Source organism: Lolium rigidum, chromosome 2 (assembly GCF_022539505.1).
Source record: "Lolium rigidum isolate FL_2022 chromosome 2, APGP_CSIRO_Lrig_0.1, whole genome shotgun sequence".
In the NCBI taxonomy this organism is placed as follows: Eukaryota; Viridiplantae; Streptophyta; class Magnoliopsida; order Poales; family Poaceae; genus Lolium; species Lolium rigidum.
The window spans coordinates 165681384-165698093 of NC_061509.1; the positions used below are offsets into that span (position 1 = coordinate 165681384).

Below are 16710 nucleotides of genomic sequence, written 5' to 3' on the forward strand. Positions count from 1 at the left end.
TAGAGAAAGGCTTTAGTTTTTTAAGATGTCAAACAATGTTAAATTTGACAAAAAAAATTTAGATAAAACTATCAGCAACTAAAATAATAAAATGATACCATATGAAAATATATATTGTCTGAGATGGTTGATTTTGTATTGTATAGATGTCAATGGTTTTGTTCAAACTTGGTCCAACTTTATGTCGTTCAACTTCTGGAAAAAATTGTAAGCCTTGTTTTTCAGCAAGGGCGGTAGTACAATGCAGTCTTCACTCTTCAGTCAATCAAAATCCAAATGCTAAAATGGTGCACATTAAGGTTTCTGAAGCTGCCAGCTGCACGTACCGGCGCATGAAAGATCAATTGGTACCTCTGACCAAACCACATTTGATAGCTTGCAACTAGACCTTTTATTTTCATTTCAGTCACACCAGCCTACAGATTTTTATGGCTTTAATTAGCTCTCACCCAGAATGTACACCAAACATCACTCACTCACTCACTAACAGTAATATAGAATGAAAATTTCCTAATAGTACTTTTTTTTCTAGGACGTAAACAACAAAAATATATATGAGCAGGTCGATCGAGCAGCAGCAGATTTTACTAAGTACACTTGTGGATCAAACAAAGAATTCAAGAGAAGAAGAGAGCACTAAAAATCAAACAAACAAAACAGGGCACTAATTCTTATGACAGCATCAAGATGCATATCCATATCCAATCCATCAACGAATAATACCCACTACTGGAGCCGATCATGCAGTATTTATATATAGATCTTGATGGAACACCCGCCATAATCACCTAGCCGTAGACCGTAGCACTTTGCCGCCACCACCATCACCGCCACCGCCACCGCGCCGTGCATTCATCCATACGGATCGAAGCAATCAATTCACGGCCACCGGGAGCGGCGTCTGGTTGCGCTCGACGATGCCGGCCCGGAGGGAGTGCTTCATGACGACGGTGAACGCGAAGGTCTCGGTGGGATCGGGCGGCCCCTCTCCGGCGGGCGGCGTCCACCGGAGCTCCCGGATCATGTTGGCGAGCGTGAGCTGGATGTGGAGCACGCCGAGCGTGGCGGCGGGGCAGATGCGACGGCCGGCGCCGAATGGCATCATCCGGAGCGCGCGGGTGCCGGTGATGTCGGTGTCGTGGCCCTCGCCGCCCTCCAGGAACCGCTCCGGCCGCCACGCGTCAGGGTCCGGCCACGTCTCCGGGTTCTCCGTCACCCACGCCGTGTAGAACTCCACGCTCGCGTCGGCGGGGATGCGGTAGCCGCCCAGCTCCGTGTCCTTGGTCGCCGCGTGCGAGAGCACGAAGTGGCTCGGCGGGTGCCGCCGGAACGTCTCCTTCACCGCCGCCTGCAACAACCAAAACCATTATCAGTCAAGTCAAGGTCGTCGTCGACAGAATTGAAGGAAGCTTAACTGGCGAGATGATGCCTAATCGGTCGCTTTCGCTCTAGGGCACGGTCGTTTTCAGCATAGAAATGCATGCCGATTGTACTCCTAACAGCTGCTGGAATCGGCCATTGATTGGACACCAGCTGAGTGTTTGTTCAATTTAGTCCCAAACTGAACTGTCCCTAATTAGTAGCCGTAATCTTGGTTCGGAGGTCGGACTCGGAGCACCCCCGAACAGGAAAAGAAACTTGGACCAACCGGCCGATGGTGACAGTACTCATGGAGTTCAGTTGATTGATTGATTAGACTGACCAACTTGAGGTCATAAGTTCATACCTTTTACTGTTCTTGTGAGTCCTAAAGCTTACTGTAATGAAATGTCTGTTTAAATGCAGGAATTTCGTAACAGAATCTAGTTTTTCCCAAAAGAACTACTATTCATGAAACCATTTCTTGCAAGGATTTAGCTGTGCTAATATGGTGCTGGAATCAATGATGTCAAGATGAGCTACTACACTAGAATTTTTGAATGAAGGGATTACCTGCAAGTAAGGCATTTGCTCGACGTCAGCCTCGGTGATCCGTGCGGTCTTTCCGGCCTTGGAGATGACCTCGTCGTAGACCCTCTCCTGCGCCGCCGGGTCAAGAACAAAGTGCATCATTGCCCACTCCAGCGCGGTGGCGCTGGTGTCAGTGCCAGCGCTCATGACCTCGGAGCAGAGCGTGACGAGCTCCTCCTCGCCGAGTCGCTTCCCTCTGCCCGGCGGCTCGAGGTCGAACAGCGAGTCCACGTACGCCTCGCCGGGCGGGCTCATCATCTCCACGCCGCCGACCACCCTGTTCCCCTCCCCTTCCTTCCACGCGTTGCCGCCGGTCTGCAGGAACTCCCGCCGCGCGCGCACGAGCGGCAGGAGGCAGTTGAGCTGCCGCCGGCGCAGGGCCCTGGCGTCGTTGAGCTGGCGCCGGAACAGCGGCGTGAGGAGGGGCAGGAAGTCGGGCAGGTTGGGCAGGGAGATCATCATCACCTCCTTGAGCACCTCCTCGATCTCCACGATGAGGTCGTCGGGGATCTTGGCGCCGAAGCAGATGCAGACGAGGATGCTGCAGATGGTGAGGCGGCAGTTGGCCATGACGCGGATGGCGCCGGTGGAGGCGTGCTCGGCGCGGAGGCGGCGGAGGTGGGCGCCCATGGCCCACTCCCGGATCCACGAGAAGCCCTTGACCCGCGGCGGGGACACGATCTCGGACACGAAGTTGCGGCGCAGCGCGCGCCAGAGCGGGCCGTAGGGCGCGGAGTTGACGGTGCACTTGCCGACGCTGAAGAGGAGGCGGATGGGGCTGTCGGAGGGGCGGCTGGCGAACATGGGGCCCTGCTTGACGAGCGCGTCGTGGATGAGGTCGGGGTCGGTGACGACGATCAGGGTGCGCTGCCCCATGCGCATCGTGAAGATGGGCCCGTACTTCTTGCGGAGGTCGCGGACGACGTACATGAAGGCGCGCCGCTGGAGGATCACCTGGAAGAGGTTGCCCACCACCGGCCACCCCGGCGGGCCAGGCGGGAGGCCGTCCACGCCGCCCGTCTTGGAGCACCGCCGCCACCATACCAAGCCCAGCACCGCCGCTGATACCAGCAGCAGCACGTCGTTCACGTCCATCGTCCTGGACGATGGCCGGAGCTCAACTCTCGATCTTTCACACTCTTCTTGGCAATCTGTCGAACTTGCTGAGCAGAGTTAGAAACTGAGGTGTATCGATATCGAGGATGGCGCGGTGGGTGGGCGATATATAGCTGGAGGAAGGAGACGCAGGGTACTGTGGCGGGAGTAAATGTGAGCCATCTACCATGTGAAAGGAGCCATGAATGCGAGCTCCGGTGTGTCCTTTAATGCGGGCTCGTGAAAGCTTTGGTTCAGCGACGGTAGCGCGTCCGGCAGCGGTACTGGCGAACTGTATACCGGCGGCAGCTATGCTAGCCTGGCCATGGCAAGCTAGCGAGCTGCTGGTTTTCTTTCTGGGAATCTAGAAGCAGCAGGGGTCTGCGCTATGGCTTTAATGGCGAGTGTCAGAGCCACGAGCTGGTGCGGTTGGGGGATTGACGACGCGGTCGAACGCGAAGGCGACCGTGCATGCGACCCGTTTATTTACCAACTAGCATAAGTGTCCGTGCGATGCACCGGGTTGATTTTTATTACAGAAACTTTATCTACTCGATATTACTTATCCGATGCACAATTAGGACACGATAAAACGCTATAAGTTCGAACTCTGTCCACATGAAAAGGAAAGAAAAATAGCAAGAAAATGTCGATAGTTCAAGCCAACACAACAAAGGTATTCGCCGGCACCAGCGGTCTTGGCGGTAATATGAGTTGCTCCCTCCAAGCCACGGAAAGAGCTTGGAGGCTAGCAAATTGGTGATTGCTCTGCTCACATGTTATTGACTTGCCAGAAAGTATTTTAATGGTAATCTCTTCTAGATCATCATCTACTAATCAGTCGCGGATGGCCAGACCTGATTAGAAGAAGATACGCGAGTCCATTATTTACCGATAATAAAGCAACTCTAGTGTCAAATCGATCAGAGTTGAGGACAGGGCAACAGACTACGTCGCTCCAGGAGATTTCCGCTTGGTTGCAAGTTGGATCGATTAGAATTGAGGCTAGCGTGGTGCAGTCCATGTCCATCTCTCCACCAGATTTAGCCTTGCATAAAAACTGGATCGATCAAAGTTGGTGCCTAGGTATCACTTTGAGAGTTTGTCTTCCAATTTTTTTCTGCAATGATAAGCGCACGAAAAAAGTGGCTAGCTTAGCACGGGTTGCCCGATTTCAATTGAGAGGCAGACGGACGCAATGCTGACGGGCAGCGCCAGCGAAGTTCGTGTCGATCTCGGTTCGATGCAGCTGGCAAGGGAGGAGGGAGCTCCAGGTCGAATTGAGCCGGTCTGCGGCTCAAGGCCAACTGTGATGCAATTCCCATTGTGATGTAATTTTTTTTTCAAGCAAATCTTGCATGGTGGGCTAGCTCTTTCAGGAGCAAGATGTATGGAACGAATTCAGCCGTTTGCACCAAAATTAACCTCCGGCCGATAATTATCCAAGCCAATTCAGGAGGTGAGCACAAAGCCGATAAGCCTTCATGAATTGCTACCTGTGGGGCCCACCCTGATTCTCAATCTTCTCTGGACTGGTACGCAGGCTGTCCTTCTCTCTCCTCTGGTGAACAGCACTTCCGCCGGCGGCAAATTCCGGCGAGCTGCCGCCTCCCCGAACCGATTCCTCGCGGCCAGGCCCTCTCTATCTTGCCCGTTTCGATTCCCTGCCAAGACCCGCCGGATTCCGACCAGAACGGCCAAACGGAGCGGCCATGGAACGTGCACACGGTGCGGGCAGATCTCCACCATTGGACACCTCCATCACCACGCCTCGACAGCTTCCAATCGGCATACTTGGAGCGAGCTCTATCCTACCCGGTGCTTGAACGCCTGGATCTTGAAGTTAAAGGAAGGAAGAAGTGGAACGGAGGGATACATCGATGGGAGTTGAATATTAATAGAGGATGGGTGGCGTGCGTTAGAGTGGAGGAGTCTGGGCCGGATTGAGTCCAGGAGGATCACGACACAGAGTGGGTGGGGCGCGGTCTCCAGAAGCTTCTGCGGAGGGTAATGGAGCACCGTCGGCCGCGTAGGGAGCGCACCAGCCGAAAATATAACCAAACCGGTACGGTGGCATTTGCGTGTATTATGCGTTTTGGTGGGAGGGTAAAACGGTCCAACGAAAAATTGGACGAAAATTTTGGCAGAAACCTTAGCTCCTTTATTATTAGGTATAGATAATGCTAGACATGGAAAGAAGTCCACATACCCCCCTTAGGTTTCAGGTTTGGGCCGTTTAACCCCCTCAAGTTCCAACTAGAGCACATAACCCCCCAGGTATCACTTACCGGTTAGTTCACCCCTCCGAAGCCGGCCATGGCTGTTTTATCTGACGTGGAGAGTGGTTTTGGCCACGTAGATTATGGTTAGACTAAAATACATGGGAGGTCACTGAACTTGAGTCCCTAGTTCGATACGGTCATTGTCCTATGGAATACGCAAATTAAATACGCTGAGTGCTTCATCTGAGGTCATTGGAGCCTGTACAACTCCGTATTTGCTGATGTGGCAATGAATTGGACCCCACCTGTCAGGCCCCACCATCTGCAGGGACTATTGTCTATAATAAAAAAAGGGCTAAAGTGCAAAGTTGAGAAAACAGATAAGGTTCTTAAATAAATAAATAAAAGCCCCATGGCCGAGCACCACTGGTTCGGCCGGCCTCCAACTCGGCCCTCAACGCCTCCCTCCCGCCGCCGCTCTTTGACCTTGCCGTCGGGGACGACCACACCCAGCGCGAGGCGGGGCGGGGCGTTGTCGGCTCGGCAGATGCAGAGAATGGGAGGGCTGGGCAGATGTAGGGGAGAGGTTCTTCCCGTGTGCGCCATGGCTGGCCTTGATCCCTTCCCGGCGGCGACGCTCGGAGTGCCCGGGCGGTCGAGGCAGGGGCCGTAGACGCAGAGGCATGGGCGGAGCGCGGGAGACCTCCCGGCGGTGGCGCTCGGAGTACCACGGCGGTCGAGGCAGGCTTGCCATCCAGTTCTTGCTAATCGCCGTTCGATCTCGCGGCGTTAGACCTCGTGTGTGCCGCTGGTGGTCAAGATGCAGATGCATCGCTCGCTTCTGGACGGAGGCCACCCCTCGCCTCCAGTTCTGACGCGAGCTCGAGCACCTCCACGACGATGGGCGCACAAGGGATCCGCACCGGCTAGAGGAGTATACTCGCCGACAAGGACAGTCGCGGCGCCCAGCAGGAGTTAGTTCTCCTGGCGGTGGCATTTTTTCAATTTAACACTTGTAATTTTTTTCAATTTAGACATTTATTACTTCAAAACAGTCCCTGTGAACACTAACTGGGCCTGACATGTGGGGTTAACCAGTGCCACATCAGCAAATATGAAGTTGTACAGTCTCCGATGACCTCTGACAAAGCACTATGCGTATTCAGTGACCGTAATCTGTGTATTTCATATTACAGTGACCGTATCGAACTAGGGAGTCAAGTTCAGTGACCTCCCATGCATTTTACTCTTATGGTTAAGAGACGGGGAAGAAAAGTTCAATCCTGTGACCACAGTCCTCGCTCCCTACAGCGCCTACGCTCCCGGCGCTCGCCTACTCCTCCTCCCCGTGCTCACCGACGATGCTGTCCTCGAGGTAACAAATACTTCTCCCGGCCCTGGCCGACGCGCTCTAGAGCATCGGCAACGCGGAAAAGGGATGGGGAACTACCCATGCCGGCAGGGCTGCCGCCACCGCCGCTGCGCCGTGCCGCCGCGGCCGCTGCACGTAGATTACTTCTTTGCTGGCGATGAAACCTTGTCCGTCTATGCTGCAGGCTTCTACGGAAGCTCTGTTTACTCGACGGCGACTTGTTGGATGCAGAGTACGAGCTCCTGGACGCGCGGCGAGGTTGGGGTGCTAGCGAGGCGGACGCGCGGCTCAGGACGAGCGCTGTCGATGCAGAGTGCGGACAAGACGTGGCTTAAGGCGCGCTCCTGGATGCGAGGCGGGCGCGCAGTCGGGCTGCTTCAGCGCTGCCTGCAGCCTTGGTCGAGTTCAGCCTTGGACGAGCCGACACTGTCACCGGCGCCCGGTGATACGTCTCCGACGTATCGATAATTTCTTATGTTCTATGCCATATTATTGATGATACCTACATGTTTTATGCACACTTTATGTCATATTCGTGCATTTTCTGGAACTAACCTATTAACAAGATGCCGAAGTGCCGGTTCCTCGTTTTCTGCTGTTTTTGGTTTCAGAAATCCTAGTAACGAAATATTCTCGGAATTGGACGAAACGAAGACCCGGGGGCCTATTTTTCCACGGAGCTTCCGTAAGACCGAAGAACATACGAAGTGGGGCCACGAGGTGGCGACACCACAAGGCGGCGCGGCCTAGGGGGCCCGCGCCGCCCTATGGTGTGGCCCCTCGTCGGGCCCCCGACTCTGCCGATGACCCACAAGTATAGGGGTGTATCGTAGTATCTTCGATAAGTAAGAATGTCGATCCCAACGAGGAGCGAGAAGGTGTTGACGAGCAGTTTTGATGAAGGATTCACCGTAAATGCTCACGTGACAAGTATTCAGGGGTTTTGATGTAACAGATGAATAAAGTACGAGTAAGTAAAATGCGAGAGAAATAATTGCAGCGAGTGGCCCAATCCTTTTTAGCACAAAGGACAAGCCGGTTTGTTTACTTATAATGACCAAACGTTCTCGAGGACACACGGGATTTTAGTCTAGTGCTTTCGCTACATACGACTGATTAATATTCATTGTTTTGATAAGTGTTGTGTGGGTGAACTCGTGCTAATGTACCGCCCTTCCTAGGACTAATACATACTTGTGATTATACCCCTTGCAAGCATCCGCAACTACAAGAAAGTAATTAAGATAAATCTAACCACAGACCTTAAACTCGAGATCCTGCGATCCCTCCTCGCATCGATATACCAACGGGGGTTTAGGTTTCGTCACTCCGGCAACACCGCAATTGGCAAACGAGTACAAGATGCATTCTCCTAGGCCCATAAATGGTGAAGTGTCGTGTAGTCGACGTTCACACGACACCACTAGAAGAATAACACCACAACTTAAATATCATAACATTGAATATTACTCAACCATAGTTCACTACTAACAATTAGACTTCACCCATGTCCTCAAGAACTAAACGAACTACTCACGAGACATCATATGGAACATGATCAGAGGTGATATGATGATGAATAACAATCTGAACATAAACCTTGGTTCAATGGTTTCACTCAATAGCATCAATAACAAGTAGAAATCGATACTGGAGAGTTTCCCCTATCAAACAATCAAGATCAAACCCAAATTGCTACAGCGGTGACGATGTCCAGCGGTGGAGATGGCGGTGATGATGGTGGAGATGATGATGATGGTGATGGAGATGATGTCCAGCTCGATGGCGGTGACGATGGCGTCGATTTCCCTCTCCGGGAGGGAATTTCCCCGGCGGATTCCTGCCCGCCGGAGAGCTCTTTTCTCTCTGGTGTTCTCCGCCCCGCAGAGGCGGCTGTAACCCTTCGTGAGGATTCCTCCGTGGCTTAGGTCTTCGGGACGAAGGGTTTCGCGAAGAAAAGGAGGCGAAAGAGGCCGAGGGGGCCCCACACCACATGGTGGCGCGGCCAGAGCCATGGGCCGCGCCACCCTATGGTGTGGGCCCACCCCGGGTCCAGACTGGCTCCCCCTTCCGGCTTCCTCCGTCATCCGGAAAAATAGGATTTTTGGTAAAACTCCCTTCCACAGCTTGATCTTCCGAAATATTGCATCCCGACGGTGCTTTTTCCAGCAGAATCTCGGCTCCGGTGCTCGATCTCCAAATAATCATGAAACATGCAAAATAGATGAAATAACATAAGTATTGTGTCCTAATATGAAATATATCAATGAATAACAGCAAATTATGATATAAAATAGTGATGCAAATTGGACGTATCAACTCCCCCCAAGCTTAGACTTCGCTTGTCCCCAAGCGAAACTGAACTCTGTAAACAGGTCCACATGTTTATGGAGTGAAGAGTCGATAAATAAAATACGGACAAGAAGCATCGTATTCATTTACACAAGACATTATAGTAAACAACTTCCTCATATAATTCAACTTGAAACAAGTATAAGGTAATCACAAATAAAGGTGCATAAGGAATCATAATTGGTGATGGCAAACTTTGTTCTTGGTCAGAGAACATTTAACAGATTATATTCATCTATTGAGCAGCGCTCTCATATTAAAAGCTTATGGTAAACTTGCATACTCAATCATATTAATCATTGATGACTTCAAAGCTATATTCATTCAGGTAAAACTTGTGTACTAAACAAGAAAGAGTAAAGACATGATGAAGCAAATCACAATATAATGGTTTGATCACAACAACTCAAATGCTTGCTTGAGATGGAGGGAAATAGGTTTACTCACTCAACATAAAGTAAAAGACAGGCCCTTCGCAGAGGGAAGCAGGGATTAAATCATGTGCTAGAGCTTTTCAGTTTTGAAATCATATAAAGAGAACAAAAGTAAAGTTTTGAGAGGTGTTTGTTGTTGTCAACGATCGGTAGCGGGTACTCTAACCCCTTGCCAAACAGACCTCCAAAGAGCGGCTCCCATGAAGGACGTTATCTCTACCAGCAAGGTAGATCATCCCTCTTCTCTTTTGTTTACACATGTATTTTAGTTTATTTAAGGATGACACTTCCCGAACCTTTGCTTACACAAGCCATGGCTAACCGAATCCTCGGGTGCCTTCCAACAATCTCATACCATGGAGGAGTGTCTATTGCAAAATTAAGTTGCTTACTAATGAATCAGAGCAAAACATGTGAAGAGGATTATTAATGAAAGTTGATTAATTGGGGCTGGGAACCCGTTGCCAGCTCTTATTGCAAAATTATAGGATAAGTGGATGAAGCCACTAGTCCATTAGTGGAGGCTGCCTAACAAGACTGAAAGATAAAACACCACATACTTCCTCATGAGCTATAAAACATTGACACAAATCAGAAGTAATAAGTTTTGAATTGTTTAAAGGTAGCACATGAAGTATTTACTTGGAATGGCAGAAAATACCATGCAGTAGGTAGGTATGGTGGACACAAATGGCATAGGTTTAGGTTCGGGTTTGGATGCACGAGAAGTATTCCCTCTCAGTACAGGTCTTTGGTTAGCAAGGTTAATTAGCAAGCATAAGAGTTGAGGGAAACAAACAAATATACATGTGATAAAAACAATCATGCATCTTACTTGTAAGCACAAACAGTTTTAACTTTAGAATACTAAGCTAAGAACTGATAAGAAAGATAATAACATCTTCTACATTTGTTTCCTCTATTCTTCTAAAACTCAAAGTGTTGTTGCTATTGACCATTGCTAAGTTTGCCAAAACCAAATAGATTAACTCAATGCTCCCAAAGTGGTACCAATACTAAAATCAAGATAAATCATATAGTAGAAATTGCAAACTAAAATAAGGTGTGCAATATGTAAATGATAAGACTTCTCATTAATATTCCATAACGATAACTCACACCAAGGGATACATAGACAAACTAAAGGAGAGATACTTCCACACTGCAACCCATCTCATACGATAACTTCCCTACTCATGATATGACACTACTTGATAGTAAAAAAAAAGTAAAAGGTAATGATAATGTGATACCGCGGCACTCCCCCAAGCTTGGAACAAACCAAGGGGATGCCAATACCGATGATGAATTACTCCTTTGGCGATGTTGGTGATGAATTCCTGACAAGCTTCTCAATAAGCTCCTGAAGCTCATCAATCCTGTATATGAGGTTGCGAATCATCTCCGAATTTTGCTCGACGCGGTTAAGAAGTCTGTCCGACGACGAGTCCCAACTCTTGGAGTTATTTCCCCAACCTTCGACCTTCGGGCTCCGTCTTTCCCGCATTGTTAGAACGATCTATATCCCAATTGCTAGGCAAGTGCCGCCTTGGGAGTCCTTTCAATTTGATTATTGTAGATTAGATTGTGGAAAGGATGGTGAATGCCCGAAGAAGATGTCCTTGGAGCTAGGTAATGGCGGGGAAGTCCTCCTCCGGTCCTAATCCGTGCGCTCTTCTTGGCGTTGAGCGAGTTTGTCACCACTTCGACGCTTGCAATGGTGGTGCGTGGGTGCTCTTGCGGAACTTCTTCGACTTCCTCTTCATCCTCCTTTGCTTCTTCCTTGACGCTCTTGTCCTCTTCTTTCCACTCACGATCCCGATTATCTTTATCCGAAGCTCCTTGCCCTTGTTCTTGGAGACCATGGTGCCTCTAAACCGAAAACGGATCCCGGCGAAATAGCTCGAAACAAAACACGTCGAGAGAACGATATACGGACCTCCGGGGGTCCGGGGGATTTTATAATAAAATTTTCAGAACAAACGGAAAGTACCGGATCGAACCGTAGTCGGAAGGGGCAACGAGGCGGCCGGACCATAGGTCGGCGCGGGCCCGAGTCGGGCCGCGCCGGCCTATGGTGGCACGCCCTCGTGCGTCCTTTCCACTCCGTTTCGAACTCGTAATTTTTCATATTTTCCAAAAACAACAAAAATAATGTTCGGAAAGTAAATCGCGAACTTTTCATTACCAAGCATGCTTACCTATTCAAAGTCGAGTTCGGCGGACTCGTCAATTTGTCCTTTGATGAAAGCCTCCGGTGTTTCCACTCGAATAATATCAACATCAACATTATAAGAATCACCCGAGATATAATGCTTGAGTCTTTGTCCATTCACCACTTGCGTAGCATTGCCTTGGACAGAGCTAATTTTAATTGCTCCCGAACGATACACCTCCTCAACAACATATGGTCCTTCCCATTTCGAGAGTAATTTCCCTGCAAAGAATCCGAGACGAGACCGATACAATAGGACTTTATCCCCAATATTAAATTCTCTTTTGATGATCCTTCTATCATGCCATTTTTTAACTTTTTCTTTAAAGAGTTTAGCATTTTCATAAGCTTCACTTCTCCATTCATCTAGAGAACTTAATTGTAGCAACCTCTTATCACCGGCAAGTTTAGGATCTTTATTTAATTCTCTAACTGCCCGATAAGCTTTGTGTTCTAGTTCTAAAGGTAAATGACAAGCTTTTCCGTAAACCATTTTATAAGGTGACATTCCCATGGGGTTTTTATAAGCAGTTCTATAAGCCCATAGTGCATCTTTCAATTTACTAGCCCAATTCTTTCTAGATTTATTAACGGTTTTCTGCAAGATAGATTTAATTTCTCTATTTGATAATTCTACTTGACCACTACTTTGAGGGTGATAAGCAGAAGCAATTCTATGATTAATACCATACTTAGCAAGAGTTTTTCTAAAACCTCCATGAATAAAATGAGAACCTCCATCAGTCATAATATATCTAGGTACTCCAAATCTAGGAAAAATAATATCTAAAAGCATTTTTAAAGAGGTCTCACCATCAAGCACTTTTTGTAGGTATGGCTTCCACCCATTTAGTAACATAATCAACAAGCAACAAGTATATGAGTGTTACCTTTTGAAGAGGGAAAAGGTCCCATGAAGTCAAATCCCCAACAATCAAACGGTTCAATAACAAGAGTATAATTCATAGGCATTTCATTGCGTCTGGAGATATTACCAACCCTTTGAAATTCATCACAAGATAAAATAAACTTCCTTGCATCTTTGAAGAGAGTTGGCCAATAAAAACCTGATTGTAGAACCTTTTACGCGGTTCTATCTCCGGCGTGATGTCCTCCATAAGCACTGCCATGACATTTACTCAATATCTCTTGTTGTTCATATTCGGGAACACACCTTCGCATAATACCATCCACTCCTTCTTTATATAAGTGTGGGTCATCCAGAAATAATGCCTCAAGTCATAAAAGAATTTCCTCCTCTCGTTGAGCTGAAAAGGTTGGAGGCAAGTACTTGGAAACAATAAAGTTAGCATAATCAAGCATACCAAGGACTCGTCTCGCGAACTCACCTTTATTACAGCTAATTGTTCATTTGGAAAACTATCATTAACGAGAACAGGATCATAAGCAATATTTTCCAATCTAGACAAATTATCAAGCAACAGGATTATCAAGCACCTTTCCTATCTACAATATGTAAATCAAATTCTTGCAAAAGAAGTACCCATCTAATAAGCCTCGGCTTAGCATCTTTCTTTGTCATAAGGTATCTAATTGCAGCATGATCAGTATGAATTGTAACTTTTGAATCAACAATATAAGATCTAAATTTATCACAAGCAAAGACTACAACTAACAATTCTTTTTCAGTAGTAGCATAATTTCTTTGAGCAGCATCAAGAGTCTTGCTAGCATAATGAATAACATTTAATTTTTTATCTACTCGTTGTCCAAGAACAGCGCCTACAACAAAATCACTAGCATCACACATAATTTCAAAAGGTAAATTCCAATCAGGAGGTTCAACTATAGGAGCAGTCGTTAAGGCTTTCTTTAGAGTTTCAAAAGCTTCCTTACAATCATCATCAAAAACAAAAGGTACATCTTTTTGAAGAAGATTAGTAAGAGGCTTTGAAATCTTGGAGAAATCTTTAATAAATCTCCTATAAAACCCAGCATGTCCAAGAACACTACGAATACCTTTAACATCCCTCGGATAGGGCATCTTCTCAATAGCTTCAACTTTAGCTCTATCAACTTCAATTCCTCTCTCAGAAATTTTATGTCCCAATACAATTCCTTCATTAACCATAAAGTGGCATTTCTCCCAATTAAGAACAAGGTTAGTTTCTTCACATCTCTGCAAAACTTTATCAAGGTTTCGCAAGCAACTATCAAAAGAATTCCCGTAGACGTAAAAATCATCCATGAATACTTCCACAATACTCTCACAAAAGCCATGAAAAATAGCAGACATGCATCTTTGAAAAGTAGCAGGAGCATTACATAAACCAAAAGGCATACGCCTATAAGCACAAGTTCCATAGGGACAAGTAAAAGTGGTTTTCTCTTGATCTTTAGCTTTAACAGCAATTTGTGAAAACCCGTAATAACCATCAAGAAAGCAAAAATGAGTATTTTTAGATAACCTTTCTAGCATTTGATCAATAAATGGTAAAGGGTAATGATCTTTCTTAGTAACTTTATTAACTTTTCGATAATCAATGCACATTCTATACCCTACAACTACTCTTTGAGGTATGAGCTCATCATTATCATTAGGCACAACAAGTCATTCCTCCTTTCTTAGGAACACAATGCACAGGACTAACCCATCTACTATCAGCAATAGGATATATAATACCACCTTCAAGAAGTCGTAATACCTCATTTCTTACCACATCCTTCATCTTAGGAATTAGACGACGCTGAGGTTCAACAACTGGCTTCGCATCATCTTCCATATTAATGGCATGTTGGCAAATAGAGGGAGAAATCCCCTTCAAGTCATCAAGAGTATAGCCAATAGCACCTCGGTGTTTCTTCAATATTTGCAATAATATTTCTTCTTCAAACTCTTAAGCTTAGAACTAATAATAACAGGATATATTTTCTTATCATCAATATGAGCATATTTAAGATTATCTGGCAAAGGCTTTAAATCAAAAACAGGATCTTCCTTTGGTGGCGGTGTTGTACCCAAGTCTTCCACCGGTAAATCATGCTTGAGAATAGGTTGGCGAAGAAAAATCTCCTCAAGCTCATCTCTTTCTTTCCTAAAAACTTCACTCTCGCTATCCTCCAAATGTTGCTGCAAAGGATTATTAGGAACAAGAACAATAGACGCACATCGCTTCCATTTTAAAATCATTACTAGGCGAATCAGCTTTATAAGGAGTTTTGGTAAATTTAGAGAAGTTAAACTCATAAGATTCACCAAGCAAATTTAGTCAAAATTTTCTCTTTCTTGCAATCTATAATAGCTCCACAAGTATTTAGAAAAGGTCTACCAAAAATGATAGGACAATAATCACTAGCAAGCAGAACCAAGTACCAAAAAGTCAGCAGGATATTTAATCTTACCGCATAGAACTTCCACATCTCGAACAATACCAATTGGAGAAATAGTTTCTCTATTAGCCAGCCTGAATAACCACATCAATATCCTCAAGTTCACAAGAATCAATTTCGTGCATAATCTCCGTGTATAGCTCATAAGGTATAGCACTAACACTTGCACCAATATCACATAAACCATAATAGCAATGATCACCAATTTTAACGGATAGCATAGGAACACTAGCTTGTTTGGGTTTATTAGGATGTGAAACAATATTAGAAGCATCTTCACAGAAAATAATATGACCATCCTCTACATTTTCAATCACAAGATCTTTAACTATTGCAACAAGAGAGTTCAACTTTTATTTGTTCTTCGAGTTCTATAGGTTTCTTTTCACTTTTATGAACCACACTATTTATAACAGAGTACTCTTTCATTTTAGCAGGAAAAGGAGTTTTTTCAATATAAGCTTCAGGAATAACACGATCGGCAGGTTCAATTACAACACATTTATTAATAGATGAATCAATTTTATCTTTATACGGTTCATGATACTTATCAAAATTCTTCTTAGGCAATTCATAATGAGAGGCAAAAGCTTTATAAAGGTTTGCAGCAACTTGAGAATCAAGACCATACGTAGCACTAATATTACAAAATGTATCAGTATCCATAAAAGCTTCAATGCATTTATAATCATAAATTATACCTGATTCTCTATCTTTGTCGTTCTCCCAACCTTCAGTATTTTCTTGGATCCGATCAAGAAGGTCCCTTTTAAACTCTTCTTTATTGCGTGTAAATGATCCGAACAAGAAGTATCCAAGCAAGGTCTTGTCTTGAAAAGAAAGTCTTGCATAGAAATTATCAATAATAACATTACCATGAAGCTCATGAATGGGGCATTTGAGCATTAAAGACTTCAATCTCCCCCAAGCTTGGGCAATACTCTCTCCATCATGAGGCCAGAAATTATATATGCGGTTCCGATCTTTGTGAATTTCACTTGGAGGATAAAATTTGGAATAAAATAAAGGCACAATGTCCTCCCAATCAAGAGAATCACCATTCTTCAGCAATTTATACCAACGCGCCGCTTTACCGCACAACGATATAGAGAATAGTTTCTTCCTAACTTCATTCATAGCAATACCTGCACATTTGAATAACCCGCATAATTCATGCAAAACAAGAAATGATCACCAGGATGGACAGTTCCATCCCCTTCATAGCGGTTATCCATAACATGTTCAATAATTTTCGTAGGTATTTTATATGGTATTACTTCCTCACCTGGCGCCTCATCCACTACCGTTGCAGTAGTAGTAGATTTGCAAATAGAAATTGAAGAGAAGATCTCTCCATAATGACTTATAGCAACGAGCAGTAAATAAAATCAGCACAAACAATGAAGGTTTTCCTTACCAATTCCGCTTACCAATAGCGCTTCACTCCCCGGCAACGGCGCCATAAAATAGTCTTGATGACCCACAAGTATAGGGGGTGTATCGTAGTATCTTCGATAAGTAAGAATGTCGATCCCAACGAGGAGCAGAAGGTGTTGACAGGCAGTTTTGATGAAGGATTCATTGTAAATGCTCACAGACAAGTATTCAGGGGGTTTTGATGTAACAGATGAATAAAGTACGAGTAAGTAAAATGCGAGAGAAATAATTGCAGCGAGTGGCCCAATCCTTTTTAGCACAAAGGACAAGCCGGTTTGTTTA

The 16710-nt window shown here is 45.9% G+C and overlaps 1 protein-coding gene across 1 annotated transcript; it reads right to left on the minus strand.

Annotated features, from left to right (window-relative positions):
* Positions 1-874: 874 nt before the first annotated feature.
* Positions 875-3387, minus strand: LOC124687635 (cytochrome P450 77A3). Its single transcript, XM_047221406.1, has 2 exons — positions 1933-3387; positions 875-1348 (listed from the first exon to the last, which is right to left on the minus strand). Exons 1-2 carry the CDS (start codon positions 3043-3045, stop codon positions 875-877), a joined length of 1587 nt encoding a protein of 528 aa, XP_047077362.1. The 5' UTR covers positions 3046-3387.
* Between the last annotated feature and the right edge of the window lie 13323 nt (positions 3388-16710).